The following is a 15,087-nucleotide window of genomic DNA, read 5'->3' as shown; positions in this document are numbered from 1 at the left end:
GTCTGCAAACACTGAGAATGGAGCAAGTCAGCTCTTGGTGTCCGCTCTGCATGCAGCTGACTCTTGCACCTTGCTGCCCATCTACCAAATGAGGCTGTTGGTCTCAGCCTCCCAACAGTGCTGTGCTCATCGATCCCTAGGTCTGCCTGTAATTGTAAAGGAGAGCTTGAGGTTAAACCTGCACAGTGCTTTCACACATGTGCCCATTCAGCTGGGTTGTATAATTTGTATAAATAAATAGACAAAAAAGAGAGAAACCTGCCATGACCTGAACCGCTTTATTTCATCAATGGACCGGCTTGATTTTTTGCATCTGCTTTTGCTTTACGTGCTCCCAATTTTTATTGATAACCTCTCTCTCCCTTTTTCTCCCCCACTCCTCTGTCTCCCTCCTTGCAATCATAGGGTACCCAGTTGATTTTCAGTGCTGCCAAGGAACTGGGACACTTGTCAAAGCTGAAGGTATCGATGTTGTGTGTGGCTTGCAGTTATGTCCCTGTACATAAGCATGTAAACGTGATAGTGCATAGCATGCGTCCTGTGCGTCTCCCTGTCTGTGCCGGGCAGCGTGCGTGTGTGTAGTGTGTGCACTGTAGAATTTTTGCTGCTAATCTGAGCACTGAGACTTGTGTGTTTCAGTTGTATTGCGTATTTAATCAGGAGCCTAATGATTCACTGCAAATAGGTGAACAGTCAGGAATTCATTTTAAAATGAAAAAAGCAAAGAACACGGAGGATTTAGCCAATTTCCCTGCCTACACGGTGTGCGACGGAAATTGCAAATGCTCCTCTGACCTCTTTTCTAGTTGTAATCGGCATCTGGGGTAAGTGGATGCGATTGGAGCATTAGTTATTGATGAAGGAATCGTTTCCGAAGTGGGCGCTCGGCTTCTGGAGCAGAGCTCCCGTCCATCAAGTCCCACTGCGTGGGCTCTCTGTAGACAGAAGCTGGCATTTAGGATGAAGGCCGTGCTGATGTGCTTTGATGGCACCTTGCTGATGGTGCCTCACAATGAGTCAGTCGAGCAGTAATCCCCTGGTCACGACGAGAATGATTTGAAGAGGGAGACGCCTCGTGCAGGATGGGTCCTGCTCTGTGCAGCTGAACTTTTCTACAGACCAGTTGCATACGCGAGGAGCTGCAACATGCAGGCCTTGTCTTGCGCCTGCATTGCATGCATCTGGACACGAGACATTCATGGGTCGAGGCTGTGCTGCTGTTTCTCGTCTCCAGCAGAGTCTGCGCTTGTCCTCACAGCCGTGGTGATGTTCAAGGGTCTTTCAGCCGCCTGCGTTCAGAGCTCTGGTTCCTGCGCTTGCATCTCAGCTGTGCAAGAAGCCAAGTCCTCGGTAGCTTTGGTTGCAGGTTTCCAGCAGACAAGCAGCAGCTGAGCTCCAGAGACCTGCTTGACAAGAGGTGGCATGGCACATGGCATGTCTCTCCTTCTCCATGAACTCAGGTCACAATGTTGTCCTCTGCAGCACATTGGCTGGATCTAAACTGAAGTGCCAAGATGTGCATTCAAAAGTGAAGCTAAGTGGCTTCTGTAGTGATCCCCTGAGATTAATTTAACCATTGGGGGCTGGTGACCCCCCTTGCTGTTTGTTTGGAAAGGGAAACTGGTTCAATATACCTGGACCCGATGATCTATAAGGTCCCTTTCAGCCCCTAACAGCTATGAAACTGTGTGTGGGTTCTCCAGCAAATTAGCGAACAAGCTAACTGAAACTCAGCTGACAACTCAAACATCTCTCCCAACTATACAGTTGGTCCAATAAAAGATATCGCAAAAAACTCTTGCTGCTTAACTAAACGAGGGGAATCTTGGCTAACAGTGAATAATGCAAGTAGTAAGTCTATGACAAAATTAAAATCTCATCAGCCCTTAACTTTAATAGTAAACTCAACAGTTGATTGTGTTGTTAATGAAATCAAGACTTAATCAACAGCACAACTGTTCTTGCTCGAAATGATGGGATTACTCTTACTGGTTTGATGTCTACGAAACGCTCTTGGCTCATGGGACACGGCCTGCAATTACTAGGCTCCACTGCTCCCCCTCTGAAATGGCCACAATGGTGGGGATAAAAGAAGGCAGGTGCCTGGGGAGCGACAGCCTCGGGTTACTTTTTGAGCATCGACGGCAGAGCTCTTGAATCCATAGTACTTCCATGGAGTTTATGCCGAATAAGACCATCTGCAGAGTGACATGTTTAATCACAGACTCATAGAAAAGGAGGGTTGAAGGGACCTGTGGAGGTTACATCTAGTGCGACCCCCTGCTCAGAGCAGGACCAGCCCCAACTACATCATCCCAGATAAAGCTTCATCTTAAACACCTCCAAGGATGGAGACTGCACCACCTCTCTGGGGAGCCTGGTCCAGTGCTTCACTGCTCTCTTCTTGAGAGTTTTTCCTATTATCCAACCTCAACTTCCCTTGCTGCAGCTGGAGCCCATTGCTCCTTGTCCTGTCATCTGCCCCCACTGAGAACAGCCCCAAATGACAAGGCAGCCTGGGTCAGTCTCAGTAGCTCAGACAGCAAGAAGAGGAGAGTGTCACAAGTTCAGCGGATAGGAGTGTCAGGCTCCCAGGTTGGACTCAAAAGCGTGGGGAATGGACCCACCGTCCGAGAAGCAGAAGTAGGCGTCCTTCCAGCAGAAATCCAGCCCTGTCTGGGCAGTACAGACAGAGGAGGGGTGCCTGGGGCTTGAGATGAAGGGCACGCTTAGTTTGAGATGGCTGCGCAGAGACAGAAAATGTTTCGTCGTCTGCGTGCTGGAGTGCAAAGCTCCAGTTGAGCTACTCCCCGCTCGTAACAGCGGCAGAAGGAGAGTCCATGCTCCCCAAAGGGAAGCAGTGTGCCTCTGAGTTCAAATAAATAACCAGCGACGCCAGCTGAAGACCGTCTGCAACTTGCCCGGAGAAGAGAGTGCCGCGCGGCCTCGCCCTGCTCTTCCCCGGCACCGGGGCGCTCTGTGATGGGGCGAGCCAGAGACTGGGAATCTGTTAAAGGGCAAACCAATTAAATGCTTTAATTGCATAAACACTAAAGCTGGAGCCAGGCACGTAGGCAAAGCCTGGAAGTTTTCCCTTTACAAACAAGACCCAATTTCCTCCCCCTCCCAATATGGGGAGGACCCAGTAGCTGCCCAGTTTTCAGTGGGACCTGTCGCTTGTCAGCCCACATGATAATTAGTCCTGTCAAGCCCTTGAATGCGGTGTGGGCTCCACACTGAGGGTTGAAGGTTTCCACCCCTAAGAGTCTAGGCCCTGCAGTGCATTGCTTTCCCTGCAGCAGGTTGTGCTGCTGGACCTGCCGTGATGAAGCAATGGCCTGTGCCATTGAGGGGTATGAAAGATGCAGCATGGGCAGTCCAGTTGTCCTGTCCTGTTTGTGGTCTGTGAGCTGAAGGTTTGGCTTGTGATCAAATGGATTTTTTTTGTGTAACTCGTGAGCGAGAAGCACGACAAACCTCTCAAGATTTCTCATTGGAGACAAGGCTGCAGAGAAAAAAGCTTGGATTAAAATGAAACTGTCACTTTTCATTTAATCTTCACTGCTGCTTTTGCATAACAGAAAGGGAGAAAGCATTTTAAAAGCAAGATTAACAAAGGAGGACTCTGCCATTAGAGACTCCATCCACCTTTTGGAGATGGCAGGGCCTGGGCACGACGGTCCCCACGTGCCTCTAATGTGACTGGCTGTCTGGGGGACCGCTCTCCCTCTTACCTTGTAGCACTGTGTTGTTTCGTAAATCTGGCTGTTGTTTTTCAGGACCACATGGGGAGGGAGGAAACCAGAAGTCTCACTCCAAAGCAGTGTGTAGTTCTGGACCTTGCTCTGGACACCATCAAGGTAAGTGAGGCTTCCTCTCGACACTGCCCAGCACATGGCCCATGTATGAGTAGCTGCCAGCAGCGCACACATGCTGTTAGGCAGAAGGCGGCGCGGAGGTGGTTCAGTGCTGCCGAATCCATTGCATCGGCCTCTTGGAAGGTCTTGTGCAGCCCTAGCGTCAGGAGCTAACGCCTCATTGCTAACGGCAGTCTGTGCAGCTGCTGCGCTCAGGCAAGGACAGCCAGCCTTTTTGGCAGGCTTCATACCAATGAAGCCCCTTGCCGTTCCCGAGCGCCTCTCCAATCTCCTTTCCTGCCCAGTCTGCTGCTGTGCTCCCTAACCCTCTGTGATGTGCCATATGCCACACGCACAGGCTGCCCACGCCACTCGTGACACGTGTGCAGTGGGTTGGCCATCCCCATGCTAAGGACTTGGATGCTGCTGCAGAAGCTGCTTTGGGAAAGTTTGGGCTCTGTCCATGCTCCGGGCCAAGCAGCCCGGCTGCGGTCCCTCTGTTGCTGGGGGCAGGTCTTTTTGACCTTGTTGCTTCTCCTTTTTGCTCTTAGCAATACTTCCATGCTGGTGGGAACGGTTTGAAGAAAACCTTCTTGGAGAAGAGCCCAGACCTGCAATCGCTGCGCTACGCCCTATCCCTCTACACGCAGACTACAGACACGCTCATCAAAACCTTTGTCCAGACTCAGACGGCTCAGGGTGAGGCTTCTGCGTGTTGTCGGTGCGGTTGATGCCGGGTCAACCAGCGTCTTGCTAATTGCCAGGTCTTGCACTGCTGGTGTGAGCAGAGCGGTTGGCGGTAGCACTTCCGGCAGCTTCGGCATGCCTCTTTGTTGGGGGGATTCCTGCTCAACATGTATGTTTTGAGGGAAGAGAAATATGCAAAAAATGTAAATCTTGGAAGTTTTCTTGCCTGCTGCTCACTTCACAGCCAAGCTGTCTGCATTGCTGCTGGGGAGCGGCCATGGGGAAGGGAAACTTGGAGTGCCAGCTCTGTGCTGTGGGGGTGAATCTAGCCAGGTATCGCCACAGGCACTCGCCACCATCTGGGTCATAGACTGGTCTGAAGCAATCCAGCCAGTCCTGACTAGCTTGATGGCAAGGCTGGGAGTCACCAAGCTGTATGGTACCCTTAAAAGGAACCTTTCCTTACCAGATTAACGCAGCTGAAACTGTTTGTGCAGAGCCAGTGTAGGAAACCCATGTACTCGGTGCTCCCAGATCTTTAGTGTTGGAGGAGAAGATGCATCTCTAACGCAATCACTTGCTAAGTTGCCAAGGGTCATCTTTGCACCACTCTGCAGCTTTGTGACACCGATGCAGGCCTGTGTAGCAAATGCCAGGTTAGGTGAAGCCCGTATGTTCAAGGCCTGAGTCTGGAGGTTACTAAATGCACACTGAGAGTGGGTCCTCTCTGCACCATGGTGTTAAAGCTCTGGCCCCGGCAGGGTTTTGCACATGATAGGTCTATGCTGCAGGTCCCAGAGTGGTGTATAGGACCCCTGGCCAAGTTCACCTCCCTCCGCTGTGCAGGAAGTCCAGTCCAAATTTTTTTGACAGACTTTACCCACTCCTCTCTCTCAGAGGAACGTGGCTACCAAGAGACAGAAGTGAGAATCCCTTCAAAGTTGGGTAAAGTGTCTGTTACCGCTTTCCCTGGGAGTGAAACACACCCACATGTAGCACAGACCCCTCCATGCTTTTGAGGTCCAGCACGTGAACAGTTCCCGAAGTCAGGGCTGAGCGCGCCCTGCCGTAGCTGTCTTCCTGCAGCTCAACAATGACATCCAGCGGCCAGATGGGCTCAGCACAGCTGTTCCCTATTCAAGTTCCTTCCACGGGGTCTTTTGGAGAACAGAAACCTCCAGTGGCCAGACTGAGGGTTGTTTTTTTTCATCGATCCCCATGCATGTGCATGTGTCATGACAAAAGCAGGTCCCAGGCTAGCAACATGGGTGACGAGTCAGCACCCCAAATTAAAGCAGCCTTTGCAGCCTGTGCGCCGCCTGATTGCGGCAGGGCGTGGGACAGCGATGGCATCGCCATTCCAGGCTCGCTCGGGCCAAGCTGCAGCGGCTTGGAGTGACGCGAGCCCTGAAATCACAGAAGTGGCAAATGCAACATGGGGGAGAGGGAATTGGATGCGGGACGCTTTGGCTTGAGGTGCTGATGCCCCGCGCAAGACGACAGTGTTTCTGAAGCAGAGTAAGAACAGCCCAGGCAGTTACAAGATGGATTTAAAAAAAGACACGTGAAAGGGGTAGCGCTGTTCCTGCTCCAGGACGTAAGGTGCCCTCGCTTTAAGGGATAGATGAGGTTTATCTCCTAACTGCCTGGCTCAGAGGTCTCCTTCCCTGAAACCCCCAGTGCCAGGTCACTTTGGGGGCAGAGGTCTGGACAGGGCGGACCCCAGGACCGCTCCTCTGTACTGTAGGGAGTTCTCTGTGCCGGGAGCCTTTAGGCTTAGGGAAGATGTGTATGAACCACGTCCTCTGCAGACCGGCTCTCGGGAGCGGTGTTAAAGGGGCTCTGAAGTGAATCCCCTGGTCCTATTTGGCCTCAGTTCACATGTGGCTGCTGGGGCGCTGTGAAGACAACAGGGCTGACAACCCATAGAAATAACTGCAGGCAGCGGAGTGGCTTGGAGGGGCTGGGAACACGGGGGCTGACGTGGGCTTTTCAGCTCTCCTCGAGGGCTCCCCCCGCATTCGGGCACAGGCTCACAGGGGAGGAGGGCTGCACAACAATCGAGCTGGGGGGCTGCGTCCCCTGTCAGAGCTCTGGAAAGCCAGGCATGGCAGTTTCCAAGCCACCCCTTATTTCCAGCCGCTTCTGACTGCAAAAGCTTGCTTGGCGCGAAGCCGCCAGCCGCTGGGCGCGCACGGCTTAGTCGGGGCGGCAGCCCGTGCCGTGTCTGCTCTTAACCTCAACAGACCCCTCCTGCTTTCAGAAACGGCATTGCGTCCCGAAGCCCGGGCTGGTGCGGTGGCTCTCTGGGGTAGTTTGTCAAGAGCTAGAATATATGACTTGTATTTGTCGAAGTGTCACAGCTAATTGGATTGTAATTCACACTCTTCTCTCTTTATCCTGCTTGCTTCTTGGCTTTTGAATTCATGGCTCAGTGCATGACGGGAAAGGTATTAGGTTTACCGCTAATGAGGACGTTCTTCCTGATAAGGGTATGTTCAGACTAATGTTGTTGCCATAACAACATTAGCCAGCTGCAAACTTGCCTTGCTTTTTGAAGTCATCTTACCCGTGCTCTGAAGCCTGTTCCAGAGGCTGTCCCTTGTAGATCCCTGCAGAACCCAGCTCTTAGGAAATGCTTGCACCCTACAGAGAGAAAAGGCGCGGGTTGTGTGCCGCAGGGGTCTGTGTCCTGCCTGCGGGCTCCCCGGGAGCTTGAGATTGGATTTGTGGGAATGTAAAGTGTGTCCTGAAAACCAATAGCCTCTTTGCTACTGGCCTGTCCCTACCCCTGCTCTGCACTTTTGAGCCCTGCGTGTTGAATACGAGATGTGCATGCCATGATGCGTGGTAGTGCCTGGTGTGACTGAGCTTGACATGTCTGACTGCGAGGAGGAAGCTTGACATCCCGGCACTCGCCTCGGTAGAATAAGCTTTCACATCCCTGGTTCGGTGTCGGTTGCACACTGCCCGGAGCTTTTTTCCTTTCCTCTTTTTATTTTGGATGACAACATGTCTGCAACACGTTGCCTGAGCTCTTACTACTGCAGTCTCACCTCCTGGCATTACAAATCTAGCAAGGTTTCCAGGCCAAGGCTTTAATTCTTTGTCCACCAGCTAAAAAAGCGCGAGGGACAGGGAGGGGACTCATCCTGAACACCTGCTTCTCTGCCCTTTTACAGACACTCCCTGCTCCCTCCAGTTGTATAAAAAGGCACGGAGTTGAAGTGGACAAAGCCCCAAGCTGAATCTGCCTGCAGCAGAAATAGTAGCTGCACTGTGGCTTTGCAGCCTGTTGGGTTTCACTGGTGTAAGCAAAATCAGGATCAGGCCCCACATGGTGGTGTTCACGTGCCTTCTCTGCTCCAAAAAATCAGGCATGTGATGCTAAGACAATGCTGCCTCCTTTGCTGCGGAGTTGCCTGCAGCCCGGTGCTGGGCCCTGCATTTCTTCCAGAGCGCAGGCAGGCAGGTTTCTCCTCTCCTGTGCTCTGCATCTCTGCTGAGCTCTTGGGGCAGGGGAGAGGGAGCGAGGGGGGGCAGGCCGGATATGGAGAGAAACAGGAACCCGTTCTCCAAAGGACCTGAAAGAGTGCACGTCCCTTACCAGAAAACGCATGCGGGGAAGTTACAGGAGATGTCTTTCCTGCATTAGAGCAAGAACAGGGTTAGCAGCCCGTCTCGCTTCCAGCCAGTCCTGATGAGCACGTGCACACACCTGCAGCTGCCAGTGAGCCCCACGGGCTGTTGCGTGCAGAAAAGGAGGCTGGCTGAGTGCATGCTACAGGGAGCAGGGGTGATGGAGGCAACCCAGCGGCACTGCATGTTCAGGGGGACGTGTAGTGCTACCAGCCCGTGCTTGGTAAATGATAGCCTTCTGTCGCAGCCCCGGGGAGGATCGCTTACACTTCAAAGTACAAGAACATATGTCGACATGACCTGAGCCCCACACGGTCACTCTCCCGTGCCACACAATACACACTTCAGGAAATGGCTTGGACCTGCTTCCAGCCTCCTTTTTTTTATCATGACAGCTATTGCCGCCAGTGAGGTCCCCATCCAGCACGTGTGTGCTATCACGCCTGAAAGCATCTAACCGAATGTTTTGTTCCTGAATTTCAATTGAGCATTGCAAGGCTCGGATAACCCTTACCCCACGCCCTGACCTGCTCTGTTGAAACACGCTACCTTTTTCCTGTGCATGAAACTACATCTTGTTTCTTGCTGGCTACCGGGTGAAGAGAAGTTTCCAGTCGGCTTGTAAATGCCTCATTTCTCCTATAGCCCCGCGTGGCTCACAGCAGTCTGAAAGGCAGCGGGAGTGGGAGCTTTTACTTGGCGTCCAAGGACAAATTGCTCTTTATGGAGCAGCGGGCTTGCCAAATTCAGTGTCCTGTGACCTTCCCTCCCGCCCATCTTCTTTCCACACCTTCCCTACTCCTTCCATTTGCTGCTACAACCTAGGGTAACCGGTGCTTGCTTTGCTTTGAGTCATGGGAATGCTGGATGCCTGGTTCTGAGATGCATGCACACGGGCGGTGGCTTGGTAGGAGCCCGGAAGCAGCGGTTTTCCGTGAGAACCCTTCGTCGGCTCCTTGGGACACTTCAGAAGCCAGTTTAATCCTTCCTGATGTTAATTCTCAGCTGTCCGATGATGCCTCACCTACTCCAACACGTTGTAATGTTGCTTGTGCGTGTTTGGCCTGCCGGCGTGATGTTAGATTGACCTGGGCATTCACCTCCTCCTCGCTGTGGCTGCTAAGAAGCTCGGGGCGGTGGGGGGGTAACGTATGGCAGCCGCTGCCTGGCCGAGGCCAGACACCAAAGTTGGGGCCAGGAAACTGTGACCTTCCCCCCTCTGATTGTGTGCGTGTCAATCTCTCTTGCCAGGGTCCGGCGTGGACGATCCAGTGGGCGAAGTGTCCATACAGATTGACCTATACACGCACCCAGGAACCGGCGAACACAAGGTCACGGTGAAAGGTAGGGTAGAGCCAGGAGGCTTTGTACATCGCTGCTCATGCACTGGGGGCGGATTAGATACCGGGGGCGATCGTGGCTCTGCTGCGGTGATGTCACGAGATACCTGCCCACGGTCATGTGACATTCGTGGGAAACAACACCAGACTCGTCTGAATGTCTTGGATCCTTCTAGATTCAGGGATCCCTCCACAGCTCCTTTGAGTCTGGTGCCATCCCCCAGCTGAGGTTGGGTGATGCTGCCAGGTAAAAGTGCCCCGAGGGCTTCATGCACAGCCAGGCCAGGAAGGGCTGTGGCATGCACATGTGCTCCTCCTACATTAGGGTTATCAGGTGAGCCTAAATTAGGCAGAAGAGCCCACTCGTGTGCCACAGCTCTTCCCCATCCAACCCTGCATAGCATTTCCCAGGAATAGAAGAGCTGCCATTCACTGACCCCAGGTCCGTCTCACCCTGTCTCCTGTGCCCCACAGCAGCAAAGTGGAGGCTGAAAGGGAGTGACCTAGGCCTGACCAGGTTTTCACCCTGTTCCTCTCCCACTTGTTGCCTCCAGGCAGTTGTGATGCACAGGCTGTGCCCCTCGCTCCCCTGCTCAATAGCGACTGATGCCCCATTCCTCCACGCACATGTCCCATCCCTTGGTGAATCTGTCTGAACTCTGCTCCCATCACATCTGGTGGCCACGAGTCTCACCTCTCAGTGAAACAGCACTTCCTGTTCTTAATAATCCCTAAGATGTTTGCCTTTTTGATTACTGATGTTTTTAGCTGACTGTCCCCAGTGCCTCTGAGATCTTTCCCTTGTGATTTCAGCTCATGCAGAGCCCATCATAACATTGGCACCGTTTCATAGATTTCATAGACATTGGGCTGGAAGGGACCTCAGAAGATCGAGTCCAGCCCCCCGCCCAAAGGGCAGGAAGTCAGCTGAGGTCATAGGATCCCAGCAAGATAAGCATCCAATTTACTCTTGAAGGTGTTCAATGTAGGTGCTTGAACCACCTCCGCTGGCAGACTGCTCCAGACCTTGGGGGCTCGGACAGTAAAGAAATTCTTCCTTATGTCCAGCCTGAAACGGTCTTGCAGGAGTTTGTGACCGTTTGACCTCGTCATCCCTTGGGGCGCTCTGGTGAACAGACGTTCCCCCAGATCCTGGTGGTCACCCCTGATAAACTTATAGGTGGCCACCAGATCACCCCTGAGCCTACACTTTTCCAGGCTAAAGAGTCCCATGGCTCTCAGCCTGTCATCGTAAGATCTGTTTTCCTGACCTCTGATCATGCATGTGGCTCTCCTCTGGACTCTCTCCAGCTTCTCCACATCCTTTTTGAATTGTGGAGCCCAAAACTGGATGCAGTACTCCAGCTGCGGCCTCACCAATGCCAAGGACAAGGGGAGAATGACGTTCCGGGATTTGCTCGAGAAGCATCTATGGATGCACGCCAGCATTTTGGTCGCTTTACTAGCCGCAGCATCGCATTGCAGGCTCATGTTCATCTTGTGGTCAGTGATGGCCCCCAAGTCCCTCTTGTCCATAGTGCTAGCCAGCGTAGCACTGCCGAGCCTATAAGGGTGCTGCAGGTTTTGCCTCCCAAGGTGGAGAACCTTGCATTTTTCGGTGTTAAACACCATGAGGTTCTCGTCTGCCCATTTGCTGAGCTTGTCCAGGTCAGCCTGGATCACCCGCCTGTCTTCTGGCGAACTTGGCCAGTCCTCTCCTGACTCCAATGTCCACATCATTTATGAAGATGTTGAACAATATGGGTCCAAGGACAGAGCCTTGGGGGACCCCACTGGTCACAGGACACCATGATGAGTGTCTGCCATCAGTTACTACCCTCTGGGTCTGGCCACGGAGCCAATTTCCCAGCCAGCGGATCGTGGTGGAGCCAAGACCACAGTTGGCCAGTTTTGCCAGGAGGTGATCATGGGATACCAAATCGAAGGCTTTTTTGAAGTCAAGATATATGACATCAATCTCTTCTGCCTTGTCCAATTGATAGGTCACCTGGTCGTAGAAGGAAATGAGATTGGTCAAACAAGACCTACCCGCAACAAACCCATGCTGGCTCTCCCTTAGGATGTTGGCATCGGCCAGTCCATTAAGGATGGCCTCTTTTTAATAAACTTTTCTAAGATCTTCCCCAGGATAGAAGTCAGGCTGATGGGCCTGTAGTTAGCCGGATCCACTCTCCTCCCTTTCTTGAAGATTGGCACCACATTGGCCTTCTTCCAGTCTTCGGGCACTTCACCAGAGCACCAGGAGCTCTTGAAGACCCGTGCCAGGGGCTGGGCTATGACGCTCGCCAGCTCCTTGAGTACCCTGGGGTGCAGGTTGTCAGGGCCAGCTGACTTGAAGGTATCCAGCTTCTCAAGGTGTTCCTTCACGAGGTCAGCATTGATGGGGGGCAGGGGATCTCCCCCACCTGGATCTTCCTGTCCCATAGCAGGCATGGGCATCCCATGGGACTGATGAAAGACTGACGCAAAGTACCCATTTAATAGGTTGGCTTTTTTCGGGTGTCAGTTGTCAGTTGCCCCATCTGGTTCAGCAGGGGTCCAACGTTGCCCTTGCTTTTCCTCCGGCTCCCCACATATCTGAAAAAGGACTTTTTGTTGTCCTTGATGCTTGAAGCTAGTTGGAGTTCAGTTGCAGCCTTGGCTTTCCTGGTTTGCTCCCTGCAGGACCGGACCAGTGCAGAATAATCCTCCTTGGAGGTGAATCCCATCCTCCATCCTTTGTAGGCTTTCCTTTTTAGCCGCAGGAGGTCTGCTAGGTCCCTGGAGAGCCAGGGGGGCTGCTGTGCCTTCTTGCTGCCTTTCCTCCGTGTTGGAATAGATTTAGCTTGTGCATTGAGGATCGCTTCCTTGAGAAGCAACCACTCTTCTTGAACTCCCATCTCCCTGGGGTCACGGTCCCTGAGGGCCTGACCGACTAGCCTCTTGAGCTCGTCAAAGTCGGCCTTCCTGAAGTCAAGGACTTCTGTGTTGCTGACTGACTTGCCAGCTTTACGGCGGATGGTGAAGGTGATCAGCTCATGGTCGCTGTCACCCAGCTTCCCATCGATTACTAGGTCGCCGATTAGGTCGTCCCCCGTAGCCAGTACCAGGTCGAGCAGCGCTTTGCCCCTCGTTGGCCCATAGACTTCTTGAGTCAGGTAGAGGTCATCCACGCACGAGAGAAAGCTTTGCGCCCACTCGGATTTTGCTGAGTGATCCTCCCACGAGATGTCCGGGTGATTGAAGTCGCCCATGACCACCAAGGTCCTGGAGCAAGCGGCCTCAGTCAGTTCCCGGGCAAACTCCTGGTCAAGCTCAGGACTTTGAGTGGGAGGTCTGTAGTAGACTCCCACCGTTGTGTCCCCTGTGCCGTTTTTCCCACGAATTTTTACCCAGAGGGTCTCTAGCTGTCCATGCCGGTCGCCAACATCAGCTTGCAGGGACATGTAGCTTTCCTTCACAGAGAGAGCTACACCCCCCACCCCTTTTGTCAACACGATCCCTCCTGTACAGGGTATAGCCCTCTGTACCCGTGGTCCAGTCATGGGTGGAGTCCCACCAGGTCTCCGTTATCCCTGTGACGTCATAGTTATTTGCACTGAGCAGGAGGACGAGCTCGTCCTGCTTGTTGCCCAGGCTCCTGGCATTAGTGTACAGGCAGGCGAGTGTGCCCTTGGGGGCTCTTGCCTTGCCCACAGATTGTGCCAGGGCTGGGGCAGGGGTGGGCTCTCTTAAGTGCCTTGGTCTGCTGGCTTTGCAAGGGTTGCTCAGCGGGTCAGCAGTGGTGGTAATCCCCCCGCTAGCAGTGGGCTTAGTTTACTTCGATCCCTCCTGAAAACAGACCACGTATACTTACTCTTTGCTTTCTATCTTTGAGCCAGTTTCTAATCCTCTAGTGGACATTCCCTGTAATCCCATAACTACCAAATTGAATTAAGAGCCTCTGATTGGTGCCTTGTCAAGGGCTTTTTGGAAGTCTAAATAAAGTATGTCAACTGGATCACCCTGACCCACTTGCTTATTGACACTCTGAGACGGGTAGTGGGTGGGTGAGGCATGATTTTCCTTTGGTGTCGATTCCTTCCCAGCAAGTCGTGTTCATCCATGTGCTGAACAACTCTTTTTAATTATTATTATTATTATTATGGTTTCTACCAGTTTTCCAGGAATAGCAGTTGGCCTCCCTGGCCTGTGGTTCCATACGTCCCTCTAGAGCCTCGTTTAACTATGGGAGTCATGTTGGCAACTCTCCAGTCCTCTGGAATTGAAGCTGTTTTTAGTTGCTTCATTTGGGATCTGGATTTATATAGTCTGGAGAAGAGAAGACCAAGGGGGATTGAATAGCAGCCTTCACCTCCCTGCAGCGGGGCTGCAAAGAGGATGGAGCTGGACTGGTCTCAGTGGGGGCAGACGACAGGACAAGGAGCAGTGGGCTCAAGCTGCAGCAAGGGAAGCTGAGGTTGGATATTAGGAAAAACTTTCTCTCTAGGAGGGTGGTGAAGCACTGGACCAGGCTCCCCGGAGAGGCGGTGGAATCTCCATCTTTGGAGGTTTTGAAGACTTGGGTAGACAAAGCCTTGCCTGGGAGGATGTAGTTGGGGCTGGTCCTGCTTGGAGCAGGGGGTTGGACTAGATGTGACCTCCTGAGCTCCCCACAACCTTCATTTTCTCTGAGTCTGATTCTTAACTGTAGCATGCTCAGCAGTTTCTGATCTGAGCTGCTTCAGGAACTAGGGTGAACGGCGTCAGGTCCTGGTGATTTGTTACTATTTAGTTTAGCAATTTCCTCTACAACCTCCTGTGTTGAACCTCAGTTGGGTCGGCCCCACTGACCTGTCCCTACAGAGGAGTAGGCCTGGGAAGGTATCTCCTTGAGATGTCCTGCCATGAAGAGCCATGCAGAGGATGCCTTCAGGTTCCCAGCAAATGGCCCTGTCATCCTTTCATGCCCCTTGGACACCCTGACCATAGACTGCAAGGGGTCGGACGGGACCTCGGAAGATCACCGGGTCCAGCGTCCTGCACCAAGCAGGAAAGACACCTGGGGTCAGGTGACCCCGGCAAGGTGACCGTCCGGTCTCCTCTGGAAGATGTCCAGGGTAGGTGATTGCACCACCTCTGCAGGGAGCTTCTTCCACAGTCTGGACACCCCAGTTGTGAAGAATTTTTTTTCCTAAAGTTGAGCCTGAAACAGTCTTCCAGGAGTTTGTGACCATTATTCCTGGTTTTCCCCAAGGGTGCCCTGGTGAATCATCCAACTGACTTCCTGGACAGTCTTTAGCTTCTAGTGGATTTAAAGAATTTTTTGTTGTTACCTTTTGTGTCTCTAGCAAGTTTCTGCTCACGTTCCTTCTTGGCATGTTTTATTAGAATTTTATATTTGATTTGCCAGAGTTTTTGCTCTTTTCCTCATTAGGATTTGACTTCCAGCTGTAGAAAAAAGGCTTTTTCCTGCTTCTTGCCACTGCAACACAACCATTACACCCTGCTGACTGGCTTTTTTGGTCAGCTGTCCTTTTCTTTTGATTTGCAGTATGCATTTGCATACAGAGGCACACGGGACA

At 52.5% G+C, this 15,087-nt stretch overlaps 1 protein-coding gene across 3 annotated transcripts in view; it reads left to right on the top strand.

The window, feature by feature from the left end:
- The window catches only part of UNC13B (unc-13 homolog B), a 326,084-nt gene that overhangs the window by 303,103 nt on the left and 7,894 nt on the right, over positions 1 to 15,087 (top strand). For 2 of the 3 annotated variants that reach the window (XM_090037507.1, XM_090037509.1), the window contains 4 exons: positions 406 to 462; positions 3,780 to 3,860; positions 4,409 to 4,556; positions 9,435 to 9,527. In XM_090037507.1, coding sequence (XP_089893633.1) covers positions 406 to 462; positions 3,780 to 3,860; positions 4,409 to 4,556; positions 9,435 to 9,527 — 379 coding nt within the window. The remainder of the gene's footprint in view (positions 1 to 405; positions 463 to 3,779; positions 3,861 to 4,408; positions 4,557 to 9,434; positions 9,528 to 15,087) is intronic. The other variant, XM_090037508.1, reaches the window with a different exon arrangement.

This window comes from Crocodylus siamensis, chromosome 3 (assembly GCF_052110815.1).
Source record: "Crocodylus siamensis isolate JL-2025a chromosome 3, ASM5211081v1, whole genome shotgun sequence".
NCBI lineage: Eukaryota > Metazoa > Chordata > Crocodylia > Crocodylidae > Crocodylus > Crocodylus siamensis.
Note: the sequence above shows the minus strand (reverse complement) of the source record. Positions and strands in the feature narration are given on the sequence as shown.